The sequence below is a fragment of the Prinia subflava genome, chromosome 14, assembly GCF_021018805.1.
Source record: "Prinia subflava isolate CZ2003 ecotype Zambia chromosome 14, Cam_Psub_1.2, whole genome shotgun sequence".
NCBI lineage: Eukaryota > Metazoa > Chordata > Aves > Passeriformes > Cisticolidae > Prinia > Prinia subflava.
In genome coordinates this window covers 162,531-182,549 of record NC_086260.1, presented here as the reverse complement: position 1 = coordinate 182,549, position 20,019 = coordinate 162,531, and the positions used below count along the sequence as shown (strand labels likewise).

At 41.8% G+C, this 20,019-nt stretch overlaps 2 protein-coding genes across 2 annotated transcripts; both read left to right on the top strand.

Annotated features, from left to right (window-relative positions):
- Positions 1-494: 494 nt before the first annotated feature.
- TRH (thyrotropin releasing hormone) lies at positions 495-3,062 on the top strand. Its single transcript, XM_063411922.1, has 2 exons — positions 495-1,528; positions 2,394-3,062. Exons 1-2 carry the CDS (start codon positions 1,177-1,179, stop codon positions 2,972-2,974), a joined length of 933 nt encoding a protein of 310 aa, XP_063267992.1. The 5' UTR covers positions 495-1,176; the 3' UTR covers positions 2,975-3,062.
- Positions 3,063-3,825: 763 nt separating this feature from the next.
- Positions 3,826-19,496, top strand: RBSN (rabenosyn, RAB effector). Its single transcript, XM_063411189.1, is given in 13 exon segments — positions 3,826-5,493; positions 5,495-5,566; positions 5,832-6,060; positions 7,315-7,458; positions 9,265-9,365; positions 9,989-10,034; positions 10,129-10,290; positions 11,182-11,423; positions 12,263-12,333; positions 14,026-14,112; positions 14,542-14,644; positions 15,088-15,162; positions 16,058-19,496. Coding segments are annotated over 13 exon segments (2,463 nt in total). The 5' UTR covers positions 3,826-5,448; the 3' UTR covers positions 17,144-19,496.
- The last annotated feature ends 523 nt before the right edge of the window (positions 19,497-20,019 follow it).

Below are 20,019 nucleotides of genomic sequence, written 5' to 3'. Positions count from 1 at the left end.
CAGATAACTGTGAATTTTAAAATGCGTTTAAAATGCAGTTCTCTGAGAGCAGGGAAAAAAAAAAAAAAAAAAAAAAAAAAAGAACACACCATATCCCCTAAATTACCTCAGAGTTGTTTGCATAAGGGGTCCAGAGGCAGTACAGTATAAGTACAGAGATGTGAGCCGTGCAGAGAGCACACAGCAACGCTTCTGTTGGGCACTCCGTGTGCCTGCAGCAGCAAAAGGGCAACTCTGAAGCTCAGGTGCACAAACAGCTTTAAGCGACTTGGCAGATGCATCAAGCAAAAATCTGAAACTACAAATCAGGTAATTTATCAAATAATTTCCTTTTTTAGCAGATTCTACCTTTCTGTCTAAAAATCATTTTGAGTCAAACTGCCTATGTGATGTTCCTAGGGCTGTTACTTAAGGATTTTGTCAGAACTGATAAAAACCTGCCAATAACAAATGTAATGAACCATTTTCTATTTGGAAAATTTGTAGGACTTCATAAAACTGTGCATTTCTTTTACGTTCTGAAGATTTAATTAAGCTAAATGACTTCTATACTATTATTAAAGACGTATTCCATTCTACTGAAGGAGCTCTGCTTATTGTAAAATAAATCCCTAAGCATATTAGGAATTCAGTGCTAGCTGGAAGAAATAGAAAAATACTTGGTATCTGGGTAAGAGGTAATAGAGGATACAATTATGTCTCAGAAAAAAAAAATATAAGGTATTTCCCTCATTTCTTTCCATGCAAGAAATCTCTCTGCCCTATAGAGCATAGCTGTCTTCTTAGCCTGACAAATATCCTGTAACATGGTTACTTTAAATGTATAGAAAAAGACAGCAAAACATTAGTGGATTATTTAGGTTTGGCTTTAACTAAAAGTAGAATGGAAGTGCTGCTAATCTCAGTATCATTTTAAAATGAACCCTTACGAAAGGGAATCGTCTGGTAGAGATAGCAGGTATAAATGCCTGTACCTTGTGTGTACAGAGTTCAAGGGGGAAATTTTGTTTGCCTCTTGGCAGAAGGCAGAGTAAAATACTGTTTTTCAGAATCACCTGTGCCTCAGGAAGTTCCTATCATATTTATTCTGCCAGAAAAATTAACAACTATCTGGTTTTAATTATGTAGAATTTAGATGCTTTGGAGGATGAAAAAACAGAGAGGTTAGTAACAGAAATGAGAAAAGACCCTAAGAGACTTCAATCCCTGCAGCAGTTCCACATTTGTTTTTCAGTGTCTGGAAATACCGCTGTTATTGCTAGGTTTGCTTCCTCTGTCTTCCTCCCCTGTTGTTCTCTGTCCCATGGAAGTTGCAGGAACCCCTGTCCCACAATGCCATCTATCCAGCTGCCACTGCTACTCCTCTGCTTGACCTCCTGTGGTGTTTGCTTCAATGGGGAACATCTCCTTCCAGAGGAGAGTGAGAACATGGGGAAAAGTCTCCTGAATAACATCCTTCAGAGATCTGAAAGTCTCATTCTTCACTCTGCGCTCAAGAAAGCTGAAAAGGAGGCAAAGATTAATAAAGGTATATCTCTCACTGGGGACACCAATTTGGTGATGGGATAGCACTTGGCTGAGATCATTAGATCCAAGGTATGATTTCCAGATTGTAATGTTCATATTTAGCACTGGAACTAAGGGGAGGGAAAGGATAAGAGGGCTGCTCCAACACACTAACAGATAATTCTTCATGAATGTTTTCCTCTCTAAGATCTCTTTGCTCAGGAAAGGCTGTACTATCACCAAGCAGTGCTGCATAATAAAAAGGTAGAAGCCTGTCACAGAAAACCTGCTTGTCCGGCAGTTACTTCCCTAGGGAAGCTCTAAGAGGACCCATGAAGGACATTCTGCAGTTGTGGACCCTGTATCTAATGTAACTTTGAGGTGGGGGTGCTGCCACTCACCTACTGCCTTAATCCACTAGTTCCTACCCCCAACAGAGACAGGCATTTTCCACGGCTGGGAATGCTAGAGGCTGCTCCAGTGTCTGCAGCTCCCACCTTGTAGATGCTCTGCCCCCAGTAGTCACAGCAGTGGAAGATCAGACTCAGGGATTGCAAGAAATAGCACAGAAGTGCCTGCCAGCAAACAGGAGCACAGGGCCCTTCCAGAGTGGAAGACAAGCTGGCCCCAAGTGCTCACAGGAAAAGCCATCCTCCCTCTTCACATCAATGCTGAGAATTGGTTGTGTTGTGTTGATCCAAGACCTGACCTATTAAAAAGAGCTTAAGAAAGCATAAGATATACTGATAGTGTTATGACTGATAGCTGGAAATACTGAGTTGGCTTTCAAAGAGCAACAGATTATGATCCTGCTCCACAAATTCCTATTACAACCTCCTTAGGGAGGATTATGGAGTCTTATTAATGTTATTCTTTTCCTTGATCAGAATTAAATACCCCTCTACTACAATGGCTTTCCAAAAGACAACATCCTGGGAAAAAGTACCTAAGTAACCTGGAGAAGAGACAATATCCTGGAAAAAGAGATGTTGAGGAAGAGACATCTTATGGAGACATTCAGAAGAGGCAGCACCCAGGAAAAAGAGAGATGCAAGATGACCTTGGTGTTTATCTGGAGCTGAAAAGGCAACAGCCTCCCAGCAGAAAGTCACTGTTGGATCAGTTTGCTAACAATCCTAGGGCACAGTTAACCTACATGAATGAGTTATCCAAAAGAGAACATCCAGGCAGAAGATATCTGATGTACAAGCACCAGCATCCTAGCAAAAGAGGCTGGAATTATGACGTAGACCTATACGGTGAAAAACGCCAGCATCCTGGAAAAAGGCAATGGAATTCTGACAGCTCAGATGACACAGGCCCCTGTGAGCCATTTCAGGAGCCATTCACCTGTCACAAAAGCAGTTTGTTGCTTGATTTAGTAGAAGATGTTAGCAGAGACAGGATAGAAGAAAAGCGTCAGCACCCAGGAAAGAGATCAGCATGGGAGAGTGAAGCAGGGGAATGAGAAAATAATTTTTTTGGCTTCCTATTGCTGACCTCTGCACCTACCTTTCAGTGTGTTAATGTTCCCATCCAAGTTAACAGCTTTGTCACACACCTAAAGCAAAGGAACTAAAAGACCCATCTGAATGGAACAGACAAGTACTGAGAATCTTCAATTCCCCCACTTTAGGAAGAGTGCTTATTTTTTTAGGAGCCCGGACCCCACAATAATCTAGCTATGTGTTCCTAAATGACTAAAACAGGCTCTTAAATTTCTGTTCCGATGCTACTGAAGTAGAATAATTATGTGGTTTCCTCTCACATCAGTGATATCAGTAAGTAGTGAGGGAGAAAAAGGAACATCTGCCAATTATTTCAAAATTAAATAGAGCAGGTTTTCAGTTCTAATTTATAACACTCTGGACACCTGAGTCCTTGTACACTACAATCTGTCCAGACAATAAGCTCTATAGAGAGACAGGAACAGTTTCAACTGGAACTAAATAAATGAATGACTTCATCAGCTGACTTGGAACTGGCACAGGAAAACCCTTTTCACCTACGAGGCTACAGAGTGCAAATGGTTAATGCATCCCTGAACATCTCAGGCACACGTTGTGACCTCCCTGACTGTGTACAGCCCACCCTGGTGTGTCCACACTTCAGTCATGCCACTTGAAATCATGCCTTCTCCTCAGACATTTAATATTAAAACAAGAAGAGATCCTTTCCTTCCAGTGAGGATTTCTGATTTCTCTCCTCTCAAAGGAATGCTTTTACTTTATGTGGTCAGACTTCCAAAAGTGTTTATTTGATATGAATTGTTCAATAAACATGAATAGTCAACTCTGGTGTCCTTATTGGCTGTGCAAACACACTGCAATAGCATGAAAAACATACTACCAACTCAGCCTACATAAAATAACAAAATAAAATATCAAAGGGTATTTTTCTACGCACAACCTCCTTGCATGCTGGTGGTCAGCACATGCTTGTACTTAAAACTGTTTAACAACTGAAGCGGAAGGATGATAGACTCCCTTTTAAAATCTTCCACCTGTATGACACACAAAATGATGCATCTGGGCTAAACTCACATCCATCGTGCAACCCACTTCACAGGGAACTTGATGGGAAGCTGATTTCCTGTTTATGGGTCTAAACAAGAGATTTACTGAGCTTTGCAACTGATACGCAGTTAGATGGACTGCCCCGGTCAACAGCGCTCACAGGCAAGAGAAAAACCTTTACAGCAAATGCCTGTGAAATGCACGGCCGAGGCCCTTGACTGCTCTCAGATGCGCTTGTTGTGCCATCTAGTGACTGCCACGTCCCCCCTCCTTCACCTACCCTTTTTCTACCCGTTCCCTGCACGTTTGCGACAAATCACGCACATGAAACAGGAACCAGAAAACTGAAATACCAACAGAAACCTCCCTAAGAACTCTGCACCTACACGGATCTTGCAGCTCTTCTAGAGACACGTGTGTCACTGTAGCGTTCTTTCACTGTTCAGTGAGTTTTAAGAGGACAAAAGGGGCAAGAACACCAAAGGTAGCTGGTGCCACCTGGTGGCACAGGTATGGCTCACTGCCAGAAAACTGCCCGGCTCCAGCAAATCCAGGGGGATGACACCACAGCAGCTGAATCCTCTAAGACACTGAGCCTCAGGCTGGTTCTCTTTCTCCCCACTCCACCAGGATCCGTGCTCAAAAGGTTTTAAAGGACTTTAGCTGGATGGTAGAAGAGCTCATGATGAGTGAAAGTCCACCTTTAATGGATAGGACTCAAGTGTAAATAGCATTGCCATGTAAGAAAATCTCTGCCTCTAAGAGTTTGTAATCCTAACACATGAAGCCGAAGTGTGGTTACACACTCTTACTGTTTCCATTTGATTGGGAGTTGTGTGAGAGAAGTGACTGCTGCCAGCTTTTACTAAACAAAAGCTGGCATCAGGGAGGGGATACCGAAAAGGCCCTGCCGCTGATTTACAGCTCTTTGTCAGGACGCAAGTAGTGGATTCCTGGACTCCGTCTGTGGCTAAGTACCTCACCGGCTGCTCTGGTTTGCAGTTTTGAGACACTTTCTTTAGGAACACTCGGTAGGCTGGGAAAAGGAACGCTGAGCGTATTGACAGTGGCAACGGCAGTCCTCTTGAGCGTGCTCAGCGGTGAGGATACACAGCACAGGCCTCCCAGTGCTGTGGGCACAGTCCCAGCGCAACGGGGCGGGAAGGGGCGGCGGCGGGACGCGCGTCCCCCACATAACAGCACCATCCCGTCCTGGAGGATTCTATCACCGCACCTCTGCAGGCCCGTTACCGGGGCCTACTGCAAGGCGCCTGGACACAGCGAGCAGTCCTGGCCTTAACAGAGACAACGACCCTGCTGCCGGGCCTCCGCCTCCGCTCCCAGCCTCCATCGACAGCTCTGCGCTCGGCAGCCTCTTCCCCGGTGTCGGACGCGCCCTCCTTGTCCCCGCCCTTTCCTCTCATCGATGGCTCAGCGCTCTCCGCGCTCTCCCCGCCCTCAGCCGCGCTTTGCCGCTCCCGGCAGCCAGGACGGGCCGCGGCCGCCCTCCTTTGGAGACAGTCACTGTCCGCCCGGGCGCTGAGGTGAGGCAGGCGCGCCCGCGGGCTTTTCCCGGGCCATCCCGGAGCTGTTGCTGGGCCCCGGCCCCTCAGGCGGGCAGGGCAGCCCTCAGCAGCGCCCGCCCGGCGGGCGGTGCGCCCCAAGCCCCGCCCCTCTCCCTGCTCGCGCGGCCTCTGTCCTGCGCCGGGCGGGGCCTCGCGGGGTCGCGGAGGGACCGGGCGGGGAACCTGGGCCCTTCCCGCCCCTGTCCGGCGCCGCCGGTCACGGCGCTGGCCTGGTTCGTTTCAGGCGGTGCCTAAGGACGATGCGGCCCTCGCATCCCGGCAGCCGGTGAGGGCGGCGCGCGCGGCCGCCATGGCGTCCGGCTGCCCGGCGGCCTTCGGGGACCCGACCGAAGTGCGCGAGGGCTTCTTGTGCCCGCTGTGCCTGAAGGATCTCCAGGCGTTCCGGCAGCTCCAGGCGCACTACGAGGAGCAGCACTCGGGCGAGGACCGGGACGTCAGGGCGCAGCTCCGAAGTAAGGGCGGCCGCGGTAAACGTGTTCGGCTTGGCCGTGGGAAATCCCTGCTCGTACTTCCAGTGCTCCTAAAGTCTGACAGTAGTAAAATATTAATTGAAGGGACTTACAGGCGAGGCATGCAGATCCATTCTTTCGTAAATCTCCTTGAGCCAAGCATAGTATTTACATATTTCCGATACTTTCCGTAAACTGATTTTAAAGTAGGTGCTAAAGGACATTGCTCTTCAAATGTCTGATGTTATGCACAGCTTTTACTATTGATCTTTTTGTGTTTTCTGTGTGTTTTTATCTGAAAACTCAGAATGATGCTGTAACCGAGTGAATACCCAAGAATTACTTGAAGACTGTGGAGAATATGGGGAATCTCTGGTACTCGCCAGGCTCCAGTTTATTAATTTCTTGTTTTCACAGTAGATAAAACTGTGGTTGCAGTTAAAGTGTGAGGTTAAGAAAGGTTGTTGTTGGGAAAACATGGAAAAGCATGTGGGTGGCGGAGCTGGCAGGAGATGCTGGGAGTGTTCCAGGTCTGTTGTGGATTTCCACCTTTCAGTAGTGTTTGGAAAATCTCTTTGAATTTTGTTTTACTAAGATACTTCCTTTTTTTTACCCCCTTGTGTCATTTTATATTGAAAGAAAAATGCTTAAAATCTGGCGATAATTCTGTGTGTTTCCTGCAAAAATCACTGATTTTGTTTTGTTATGCTAGAAATAGTGGCCTGGCAGTCTTGATTTTTTTTTTCCTCTTGAGATAGATTTCTGAAGTATTGATCAGATTTCTTGGTGAAACCCTAACCCTAACAGTGGGCTGTTTAGTACTTTAAAAATTATTTATGTGTACAAGCACACTGAAATTTGTGCAATAAGACAAGAAATGTGTTGAACACCCTTGAATCTGAAGGAAATAATTGGGAATTAGGAGAATTAAGATAAAACTACATGATGCCCCATGCTGTGAGACAGGTCCCATAGTTTAAGACATGCAGCTGTTTTATGGTGAAGTCCCACAGTGGAGTGCTCTCATCTACTGTGTTGTCCTTAGGACCTTATGCTGCTTTGTGACAGACAACAGAGAGCATTTTGTGTCATCTGTGATGCTCTGAACTGCATTTTGGTTCTAAGAATGTTTTGAGGATAAACTTACCCAGGAAAATGATTCCTGCCAAGAGAAGAGGAATATTCTATACTGGTTTCACATAATGAATGTTTGGTGGCTGCCTGATATGTTAAATAACTTGAGTTTTTCTTTTTCAGATCTAGTCCAAAAGGCCAAAAGAGCAAAGAAGAAATTGCTGAAACAAGAAGATGATGACAGAACTGGTTCTGGATCTCAGGAACAATATGAGTCATTCAGCTATGGTGGAGTAGATCCATACATGTGGGAGCCCCAGGAAGTAGGTAGGAGAGCTAGAAATCAATACACAGTGGGAATAACTTCTGATCTGAATTGGGAAAGTGCTGCAGTATTGCTGAAGTGGCTTGGAATTGTGTCTGTGCTGCGCTGGATTTGATAGCAGGGGGTCATGGTTTGCACATTGACTTTGAGCAGCCTGTCTGCATTGGGTGGAATGTGGGGAAAAGACAGTTAATGTGGAGAAAAAACGACATGTATAGAATCAGTACCCAAAGTAGCCTTCAGGTAGCTGTTTGTCATGTCACTGTGCCTGTGCTGCTGAGATCTGCTTAACCTGTGTTTACCTCTGTGCAACTAGCTTCATCTTGTGACTTTACAAAACAGATAATCCACTAATTAATAGCTAAGTTATAAGTATATAAATGTCCAGCTTTTGGGCTATACTTAAAGTGGCTGTTACTTTGCATATTTGACAACAAGATTATCCATTGATTTAAAGTTTCAGCTTGCTCCTTGGATTTGAGGTGTGATCACCTCTTATTAAAAGGAAGCTTTAAAAAACCAAACTAAAAAATCCAAATAAATGCCACTCCTCTGAATATAAATCTACATTTCTATAATTTCAAGGATAAGCTGACTGAGCAAATTATTATAAATACTGGTACTGCCAATTGCCTGCACAATACCTGAAATACTATGGTTATTTTTGGAGAAGGAAGCAGCAACATCTCTTGTGGATGCTGGGAAAGTTTCCACTATGGTGCTGACAGACTAGGACTGAGTCCTTTGGGTCTGCAGGGTCTGAGTTCTATATATTACTTTACTTTTGACTTTGTAACTATTTGAGCAACAATCATAGTCTAAATATTAGAAATAAGAAGAAATTTAGGGAGAAGGTTTATGAACATTAGAGAAGTGAGAACTGCTTTCTGATGAGAGTTAAGAAGATGAACCTTAGGGATTTGGACATGGGATTTGATGGATCAGTGAAAGTGATTGTGTCTCCAAAGCAGTGGCTTAAATCAGTTACCCAGAGGGACTCTTTCACTACTATGAATGCATCTTTGGGGAGTTTTTGGTTATTTCATTAGCATGAGGAAGTGAGATTCTTACATTTACATAGGTAGCATCGAAAAGCAACATCTGATTTTGAGTTCTACCAGCTGGAAGATTTTATTGGTTGGTTGGTTGGTTTGGAGTCTTCAGGTTTTTTGTCTGTAACTTTGATTTTTAATACCTCACCCACCTTACTTGGAAAAGGAGTAATCTTAAACCAACATTATCGGCTATGACTTGTACATGTCTTAAAGAGATGCTGTATTGTTCTTTTCAATACTCGGTGAATAGTTTTCTACAAATCTGAACTGTCATCAAGGGTTTGATTCAGACCCCCTAAAGGTGTAGAGATGATTAGAAATCTGAAACAAAATTGCTGCTGCATAGACCTCCAGTAGTCCTTGGGCTTGTCTCTTCCCTTTGTTCAACATATAGCCAGGAAACTGGAGGGAGTTGGTTTTTAGAGTACTACTAGTAGGTAACAGCTTACCAAATGTAACTGACAAATGAAGATGGAGAAAGAAAATTGTTGCAGATGTTCTCTCTAACATAGTGCTGCTTGTTTTCTATAGTAGGAGTAAAACACTGTTTATTGCTAGCCTGAAGATTAGTCTTTAACCTGCATATTTACTGTAGAGCAACACTGTGAAAATGTAGGATTCTCATGTGTCTCTAAAATTGAATTTGAACATGAGAAATGAATGGTGAGAAGAAGAGACATCTATCTCTCAAGTGGCATTTAAATCCATACAGAGTACTTGGGTGACCAAGACAGCTTTCTGTTATCCCTGCAGGTGCTATGAGAAGCCATCTTTCTGAATTCAAGAAACACCGAGCAGCCAGGATTGATCACTATGTAGTTGAAGTCAATAAGTTAATAATCAGGTTAGAAAAGGTAAATTTGATGCTTTTTAATATTCCAGACTTCTAAATGTTTCCTATATTTAAGAAATTCTATTTCAGTATGAAGTGTGCCCATTTATCTAAGAATGCACTTTATAAAGGATACTAAACTATGACTCTCTTTATACATTACGTGGAGTACTGTGCATGGTTTGACCCTGTGCTGTGGATATGATTTCTGGTTCTGTGAGCCATTTTCAAGTTGAAGATGCTACTTCCACATGCTTCATGAACCATCTGTTCCTCTGTTTTATTTTCTCCATCTTTTACTTTACTAAATTGCTCCCCAGTGTTTTTGTCGTAATTCTTCCAGCATATCATTCTTCAAAATCTGCCAGTGATACCACCTGCATTTTGGCTCAGATGCAATAATGTTGGCTGCAATAAGGATTATGTGCAAAATGTGCTGATTTGTACAGGTTTGACAAGTCATTGTTTAGCACTGGTATGAATATGAAATTAGAAAAAAATATGAAGGTTGCATAAGTCTGGCATAAAACCAGCTGAAACTTCTCTCTCTTAAAAATTCCTGGTTTCTTTTACTTGTTGGCCTGTGTTGGGTTTTTTCCTTGCAAAAGTATAATTTTCTTAAATATATTGTTTGTCTTCTACCAGCTTACATCATTTGACAGAGCAAACACTGAGTCAGCTAAAATAAGAGGTTAGTGTGAGCTTACCTGAGACTATTTGCTCCTATAGTTTAACCAGCCGAGGAATTAATTGAATACTTGCGTGGTGTGTATTCCTGCTCACAGCTATAGAGAAGTCTGTTGTGCCTTGGGTCAGTGATCAGGATGTTCCATTTTGCCCAGACTGTGGCACTAAGTTCAGCATCCGAAACCGACGCCACCACTGCCGCCTTTGCGGGTCCATTATGTGCAAGAAGTGCATGGAATTTGTCAGTCTTCCTTTGGCAAGTAAGTACTGTAGAGTTAATTCATTTTCTTAGCTCGCTTTGGGTGCTTCCTGGCTTTTTGCCATTAGAAAAATATATGCTGGTAATAGTCTAGCTCTGCAGAAAACTTCCATTCAGTTTCATGTAGACACTTGTCTGTGAAACAGAATACAAGGAATGATTTCTCCATTCTTTGTCTCTGTTCCTTCCTCAGATTTGTAAGTGTTGTGTAGCACTGAAAATTTTACTGGAAGTAATAGTAAATAGTAAATAAATAAATAGTAAGTAGTAAAAAAGTAGTAACTGCTGGTAAATACAGCTATTACTTATTCTACTGAGTACTATAACTATGGAGCTATTAACTTTAGGAACTGCCAAGGTTCTTGACATCTAAAAATATTATGGATATTTCCAGTTTTGTCTGTGTTGTCCTAATGTTGGACCTTGGGACAACAGCTTAGGGAAATGCATGTATAGGCCTTTAAGAACTGCTTTAAAGTTTTATTTTTCTCGTCTGGTGCACTGGAGAGGAGACTGTTTTCTGTGGAGATAAGTGACATTAACTGTGCCTTTCAGAGTGTTCAAGCACAATGCCTGGATGCCATTATCATACCTGTTCTACATGTTGTTTTGTGACCGTGCAGGCTCAAACGTGAGAATGCTTCTAGGCATAAGCAAAGTAGGTGATGGTCAGCAGTCTGCTCTCTAGCTAGTTTTAAACACAGTAAGATTTGCAGTGAAGACCCAAATTCTGACTTGCAGTCATGGTTGTCATGCAATCCTTTCAGCAGACTCTTTCAACCTGGTTTTCTAGTACCACCTGAATGTAAAGTTTCTGTTAAAGGGCAGTTTGTGTTGGTAAAATCTGTTGGCTTCTCCAGTTACTGTAAAATTACCTGTGTATAATTTTTAGGCAAACTCACTAGTGCCAGCAAAGAGGCCTTGGGTTCCCATACGAGCCCAAACTCCTCACCCAGCAGTGTCCATGGCTCCCGCCGTGGCAGCATCAGCAGCATCAGCAGCGTGAGCTCTGTTCTGGATGAGAAGGATGATGAGCGAATCCGTTGTTGTCAGCACTGCAAAGACACCCTGTTGAAAAGAGAGCAACAGATTGATGAGAAAGAATACACACCAGAGATAGTGAAGCTCTATGAGGTAAGTCAAGCTCTGTGCTTCAGTGTCTATGTCTGCAGTGGTCACTACTTGACTTTTGGCTTGTTAGCTCATGTCTAAACTCTTACTTTATGCCTTAATGCTGACTTGTGTTAGAAGAGACTGTTGGGTGTTTATGCCATGTAACAAAGACATATCTGAAACGTTGGAATCAGTTGCAATATAGTATTTATGGCCCGCATTAACATCATACATCTTTTTAAAATGCGCCTTCATTCTCATTATCTGGAACTAACAGTTCAGACATGCCTCTCTCTTAAAATAGTATCTTCACAATTTAACACAACTTGTTTAAACCAGTGAGTGATATGCTGTGTATTTGATTGGTGGGTTGCACTGGAACCATGGGACTTGATGTCACCGCTGTTTCTCCTTACACTGATGGCAAATGCATTTTTTGAACCATCTCTGTCAACATTACATTCAAATGTGCTTTGCAGCAGGTACTGATGATCACCAGATACCTTTTCAGTCCACAAACTCCTTGGCTTAGTATTAATGGGAGTTTTTGTTGGTGCTCTTGTTGGTGAAGAGATGTAAGGCTGGAAGTTGTCCAAGTCATCCATTCAAACAGCTTCTCAATTCAAAGTCCACCTTGCAGGGCTACAGCAAGCCCTGAACATTGTCTGTTCCTGACAATGCCACATTGTTCTGGTGATAACTAGAGAGTCTTGTAATTCCTGAATAGTTAAAGTGCCTTTCATCATGGTTAACTTTAAATCTGCACAAGCAGCATGAAAAGATTCATGTCAGCATGTTCTTGCATTAATGTTTTAACGTCAGTTCTTTTTTTATACATTTTGTTTTAATATTGTAACAAGAAACTCCGACTCTGCATGGAGAAGGTTGACCAGAGGGCACCAGAATACATAAGAATGGCAGAATCGCTCAAGTAAGTCCCTTTGCTGGTTATGTTTACGAATACATGTGTTTTTCCTCTTAAGTGTGAGAAGTAGTAAGAAAGTGGTGTACTAAGGCTGCAAGAGTGTGTAAATTGAAAGAAAAATTGGTGTTTCATTATCTGTTGTCTTCTGGATGCTCTTCAAACAAAGTAGTATTGAATTAATTATTAATGGTAACATACAGAGAAGTTGTTTGATTTGTTAATTTTTTAAAGCCACTTTGCAGTGAAGCACTACTGTCATACTTTGACAAATCATCTTTGCAAAAAAAGGAAGTGCAAGGCCACAGTTCTTGTGTAAATGAGCCTCTTCAAAGCAGCTGCAGAAAGCTGTTGCTGTCCTCAGCTGAGATGCTCTGGCTTCCAAGGAGTGCCAACAGCAGCAGATCATTAGAATGATCATGAGAATGTTTCCATCTGTTCTGTGTAAAGCACCTTCACCTGGCAGTTGTTCTGAGTGACCTGGGTACCCTGTGCTGCAGTGGATAAGCAACATTCTTGTATTTCAGTTTTGTGCATAATTTCTTGCAGTAGTATTCTCTCACCGGGATAACTTAAGTCTCTCCAACTCTTATCTGCAAGAGGTTACCAGGTTATACTTTAGACTGTTACAGTGCAAGAAATACACACGTTGGTCTTTGACTAAGAAAGCATTTCCTCTTGAAAAGTTAAAGTTAATAAATATTGCTATACCCGTCCTTTAGATCTAACGGTTGTAGAAAAATTAGAAACAAAAGTGCTTTTGTAAAAACACTCCTCGCAATAGGAAGAAAGAAGTACAGAAGGTGAAAAACATGCTAAGATGTTACTGCTTTGTCATGAATTCATGAAAGTTGAGTTATGTGGCTTGGCAGCTAGAGAAAAGTAAAAATACAGAGGTCCTGGATAATGGAAGTAAATGTCAGAAAACAAAAGTGTTATGTGGGTGAAATTAAAGATTTCTGACTAGTACTGTGTCCTGGAAATTGGAATCCTATGGATAGTGAAGTTGCTTGTGATAAAGCGATTCTTATGATTTATATTTGTGGTACAAAAGGACAGGGAAACTAAAAACTCGTGAAGAATTTTCCCCACTAAGTCCTTATTTGTTTCATCAATAAAGTGGAGACTAGTATGGTGCCTGTAATGATTGTGTCTCCATGTGGATGGTCAGTTACTGGCATCTTAAATACTACACCCTTTCAAGCTTAGTATTTTGCTTTCTAACAAATGCTAGTGGAGGTGACTATTGTGCTTTCATGGTATAGTCAGTTACTCAGTCAGAGATTTTTCCCACCAAGCTGCCTTGAAAAAATCCCCACAAAATAGATACATTTGCTAAGCATGTGTATATTTTAGATATTACTTGTAGAGTGGCATTTTTGTGTTAGAAAACAATTTCTCCTACAGTAGTAAGTAATAATGTATAAGTGATAATAGTACATACAGGATTAAATAATTTTATTTAATAGTAAATACAGTTATCTTCTATGAAGTGTTCATATTCACAAAATGATTATAATTTTCCACTTCTGTCACAAAAAAAAGTTTTTTTAAACATGAGCTTGAAATAAAATCATTCAGCCCTTTAGTGTTAGCATTTCTTACCATTGTTGAGTCTTGGTCATCTTGGGATAACTAGTAGTGTTGTATGTGTTGTTAACTGGATGCATGACTTACAGTAAATTTCTGTTTATTCCTTAGTGCTGGGGAGACAGCCTACAACCTTGAGCATGCTAATGACTTGAGGGTGGAGATTCAAAAAATGTATGAATTTATAGATGCCTTAAGGTAAAAGATTGTCTCTCTCCCTTTTCCCCCCAGCATGTATGTATCTCTGTTACAACTTTACTGATTATATGGATGATCAATTTGTCTGCTCAGTTGTAAAGAGCATTTGAAAAGGTAGATGCTGCTCCTGGGCATTACCAATTTCTATTTTCTTCTCCAGCCTTAAAATTCACGCATTCCTCTGCAGTAGGAATAACTAAGGACAGAGGAAACAAGTAGCAGCACCATTTAGGGAAAAGGATTTTTTTGTTTGGGGTTTCTTTGTTTTTCTAAGGCTGGAAGTGGAAAGTGTTACAAATTGTAATATCCAAAACTGTTTATCTAAAAGGACATCAGAAGTTTTTGATCCAATATTGTGTCTCCACTTTTGTGGCATTTTTCCTGATTTTGTTTTTGAACTGATGAGGCTGTATGTTTTCTTTGATTCAGTAAGAAGATTTTGAGTCTAGGCTTGCACGACGATCCTCAACCTCATCCTAAAATACTACAACTTCAGCGAATGATAAGATACTCAGCTACACTTTTTGTTCAGGTAAATAGAGCATATGCTGTGAGATGAGTGTACATTTTAGGTAGCGTTCTTTTCTTTATCAGGCATCCCTGTGGTTTGAAACTATTTTGACAGGAGCCTTAGTTCTATACATTTTCTGCATTTTCTGTAGTTCCCCTAATGACTTATGATAGCCTTAAATAAGTTGTCTTGAACACAGATCTTGCACTCAGTGCAACACTGGGCCGGGGGAACTGGGCCAGGAGGTGTGTGAGCCTTGGCTCTTCCTCTTGCTGAGGTGTGAGCCCACCGAGCAGTGCAGCTGTAGCAGCAAAGGTGTGTGCAGATCTGCAGCAGGGACTGCAGTGTAGAGGCATCTTTGATGTGTTTATGGGGTTTCTGCTGGTAGTGTCTCTCTTCTCAAGGGCTTGAGGAGAGGGCTGAATACCTGCAAACAATACTGTAAATGTTTCAATATTTGCCAGGAAAAACTGCTTGGCCTAATGTCCCTGCCAACCAAGGATCAGTATGAAGAACTGAAGAAGAAAAGACTGAATATGGTAAGACAAGTTGGGATCTGTTATGTCTTCTATCAGATCTTCTCATAGATGTAAGCCTGGGAGCTCTGTGGGTATGAGTAGTTGCCTTCAACACTGGATTTCAGTTTGTTGTTTTTTCATCTATATCATCCCATCCCCTTTTCCAGGGTTTTTCCTAGCTGCTGCTTTGTTCTGCCCAGAAGAGAAGTAGGTGGGCACAGAGCTGGACACTTCTAGAAAGCAGCAGGGACTTGGGCTGTGTGGGCTGTTTCTGCTGTAGTGTGTGCAGAGCAACAAGCCCTGAAGTGAGTGTGTTTGTTTACACTGACTTCAGGAAGTCACTCGCATAAGTAGAGTTTGGAAACTTCTTTTGTTGGTGGGAAAGAACATACTAGAATAAGGATGCTTCTGCAGGGAGAGAGGCTTTTTTCCCTTTAGGAGAGAGGACATCATTAATTAAAAAAAAAGCTAACTTCATCTTGAGGTATAAGTTGAGAAAAAAGAATCATCCCACTCCAAAAGCCAGTGATATCAGTGACCATAAACACTGATGTTCTATTACAGCTATCTGCTTTAGTCATATGTGATACAATTAATGTCCAAATCAATCTAGACCACTCTTTGCACAGCTGCATTAGGCATTTTTTTCTCTATAAAGAGAATTGTTGGTCCTACTTTCCCTCAAGTTTGTAGACGCAGATGTCATGGGTTTTTCATCAGTATCATCACAAACTCATGGGAAGCATGTAAGAAATGGTATGAAAGTAAGAATCTTCTGCAAATAACCAAAATGGCAGTTGGTCCCTTTTAGCATCAGCTAGCAATGTCTTAAGATCAGCTAACTTGTACTTATGGGTACTTAAAATGAAATTTTTCAACCTCATGGTGTTTTCTTACTACATGTTTTCTGGTGTAGGTCGCTCTTGAAACACAGGGAAAACAAGAGGAAAAGCAGAAGGAGTTTATTTCCATGTCTGCATCTGCAGTTAATGGCGATGAAAGTCACATAAAAAAAGGAACAGTCAGAAAATCTGAAGGCTGGTTACCCACATCTAGCATTTCGAGGGAGAGCGAGAGAGCAGACCCACTCCTTCAGCAGATTGACAATATCACATCCTTTATTCAGCAAGCAAAGGCAGCTAATAGGATAGATGAGGTTCACACGTTGCAAGAGAACCTGATGCAGCTTCAGGATGAATATGATCAACAACAAACTCTGAAAGCTATTGAGCTTTCTAAAAAACAGGCAGAAGAGGAGGAGATACAGAGGGAGGAACTTCAGGTCCTCCGTGAAAAAGAGTGGGAAAGAGAGCACCATAAATTCATGTCTCAGCATTCCAGGACATGCTCCTTAGACTTCAGAGAAGTCAAACAGCACTTGGATGTTACTTGGATCAAAGGGGACGTGAGTTTTGAAACTCCTGCTGTTGAGCACCTGCAAGCTAAAGAGCACTTGACCTTCACACTCAAACCCCAGAATGTCCCACAGTGTGACAAAGATCGGGATCAGCCAGCTTGCCTAAACCCCTTTGAGGATGAAGCAGATACCCCACAGGTAGAGGAAGATCCCACTAACCCATTTGCCAAAGATGCCTCTCCAGTGGTTTCTTTCTCTGACACAGCTCAGCAAAGTGATAAAAAAGAATATAATCCATTTGAAAGTGAGGAGGAGGATGAACAAAGTAATGGAGCACCTGGCAGTTCTTCAAACCCCTTTGAAGAGGATGAAAATCCATTTGAAAAGCCTGGGGGCAGTTGGAATTCAGGGAATCCATTTGAAGAGGGATCCTCTATCAATCCCTTTGAAGTGGAGGATGGCAGTGAGATCTCTGGAGGGGAGGCTATAGAGGAAGAGCTGCTTCTCCAACAGATAGATAATATTAAAGCTTATATATTTGACGCCAAACATAGTGGACGACTGGATGAGGTGGAGGTACTGACAGAGAACTTAAAGGAACTGAAGCACACATTAGCAAAGCAGAAGGAGAAATCTAACTGCTGACAATTCAGTCTGCTCTTAAGTATGGGAAGGTAAGGCAGATACTTACAGATCACAAGAGGGAATTGGGAGGATCCTGACTTTAAAGCACTTTCATTTAGACATTGCCACTACTACGGAGTCTTGAGGAAAGAATTACTGAGAAATGCTGCTGGTCTCAAAAGCTTAGAGTAAGAAATTTTAAAATAGCTTTTTACAGCACTTTTAATGCTAACTGGTCTTACAGGATGCTTATTTTGGTCCAGGGGTTAAGTGCTAATAGGGAACTGTGATGTGGAAGTGGTTGGAATGTTGGTTTGCCTTCTTTCCCATTTTCTGCTGTAGTGTTGGCCTTTCCAAGTGTGGCTTTGACTAAAAAGAGATGAAAACTTTTCTAAAACTTCTTCATCCCCTCCTGACCCAGTGTAGTTGAACTGGTAACGGTGTTCTGTGCTCCTGAAGAGCTGTGGTGATTCTCCGGGGTGCTGAACGTACAGGCTCGCAGATCAAGCTGTGCAATGCTGATAAATACATAAAAGGGATCTTAAGACTGAGAAGAACTTTCTAACTGATCTTAGTATGAGTAACTTTTTAGTGTCTGTAAAAAGATTCCCAAGTAAAATTTGGATGCTGCCTTTCATCACTTCCGGTTTCCCATTTGCTCTGAGCTCAAACCATGGTGTCATAGCATCATGCTGGCTTCAGACCTGCTCATGAGGGAGCAGGCATTTGCTCATTTCCAGGGAAAGGAGCGTCAGGCCAGCACCACTTCTAACTGTAATATAAAGGGTGAACCTCTAATTGCTAATTACATTATGGAATCTACACATTTCTTTAAATCCTCTGAGTGACAGAATAATCAGGTTTGTTGTATTTGTGAGACTGGAACACTTTTTTGTAGCACCCAGGCAACAAAAAATTTTGTTTATAATAGAAAGCTGAGATGCCGCTGGAATTTTGTGAACGCTGGGAGACAAAGTCTGTGCCTGCAATAGTGCCAAATGGGAATTCTCTCTTCAGTAAGATTCCCCTCAGTTTTTATGAGAATCAGGCATACCTGTTTTAAATAAGGAAGTTCAGATTGAAGACCTCTTGTGATCCTGTGGCCTGGGGGATAACCAGGTGACAGCCAGTACCTGTGATGCAGGAGAGCCTACAGCTGGGCAAATGCAGAGGTTTTGTGAACAGTGAAATCTGAACTGCTTTGATTTTTGAGAGGCACAGGCCCATCAGCAGGAATGCCTGTTTGCAGCACTGGTGGTGGTGAGTTAATCTGAAAGGGTTTCTTTATTTAAAGCTGAAATAGAAGGAAATCAGGCAGACCACACTGTATAGCACTGAAAGTAGGGGGCTTACTCAGAAATGTGAGGTTCTGTGGAATGGGACATGTCTTTTGATTATGCCTCTGATACTGGCATAGCTGTAACCCCAGCACGGCTTAAGATTTTAGAGACAAATAACTCTTACCTGAAGAGCAGGAACTCTTGTTCCTAGCTGTGAGTAAGTAGAGGTAGGGACTTGTGGAACTGTTTTTTAAAAATACTAAACCACCTATATCCTCACTTTATACCACTATTAAGGGATTGAAGTAATTCAGACCAGCCAGTCAAGGATACCTGATGGTCTGTCTGGTGTAGTGTGAATCTGGATTTGAAAGGCGTACAGAAGAGGTTGGCTTAAGACCATGAAGTTCTTATACTAATGTTTTATTAGAGCTGATTGAGTCCCCAAGTGTTATTTTGCGCCAAGTAGAAGAAAGAACAGAGGATTCTGAAACGTCTTGACAGAACATAGGTGCTTAGCACCAGATTCATGAAGGCAGCAAAAACTGTTGATGGCTAAACAAAATCCCTGGAATAATTTAAGAGAGATAATGTAAGACAGTTAGGACAGAATTTGTTGCTAGTCAGGAGGATTGCTTCCTGCACCTCTAACCTAATGCTTTTTTAGGTATCAACATGAAAAAAATGTTTCAGTGGCTTCAGCTTTCAGTTTAAAAAGTGTTTTTTTCTTGTTGCAACTATCCTGCCTTGTTTATATTTCCCAGTAATACACTAATAACTGAAGTATTCTTATTGTATATGTCATACATTATTTTTACAAGCAGGTAACAGACTAGCATACCTCATGATCTTTGTCAGTGTTAAATGTGATAGACAGCTAATACTAAAATCATCTTCAAAGTGAAGACTTTTGCTGGTATAGGGACTGCTGTGAGGCTTGCAAGGCAGAAGGGACTGAAGACATCTGAAGCATAAAGCTCAATAATTAGCATTGACTTTTGTTACAACTGCATGCACTACCCTGTATGAAAACTTTGTAAGAAGAGATTAAATAAAACAACATGTTTATTTTGTGTTGTGTTTGTCCTTGACAATTTGTACAGGATGCTTGAATCAGTGTGAAATCTTGTATTCATTGTGAGTTCAGACATGCTGCGGTACAGTTCTACAGTGACTTGTACACATAAGCCTGATGTAAAGGTCTGTACAGTAGAGTACGTTTCTATATATCACATTTATACCTATTACAGGTATGGTATAATTGCTTGGTGAGGCAGAAGCTGTGAGAATTTAGAAGGGGCTTTTTTGATAATTGTAAAACTTACCCTTCGTATACTAATTTGTCCATTATTTCTTGCTGATGTTACTGACTTGATCAGCACTTCTCAGAGTTGCAGTATCAACTGCAAAAGTTGTATCTTGATGGAAATGAGACTGAACTGTTTCTGATGTGTAACTACATAAATTAGGAAAATTCAATTGAGACTGGAGTTATTTATCATTTGTCTGTCTTTGGTTAGTACAATATGGACTTTTGCACCACTTTCTACAAATTACGGAATTCTGCGTTGCTTCTAAGATTTAAATTTTTAGTCTAGCTTCTCTATCCCAAAGAAA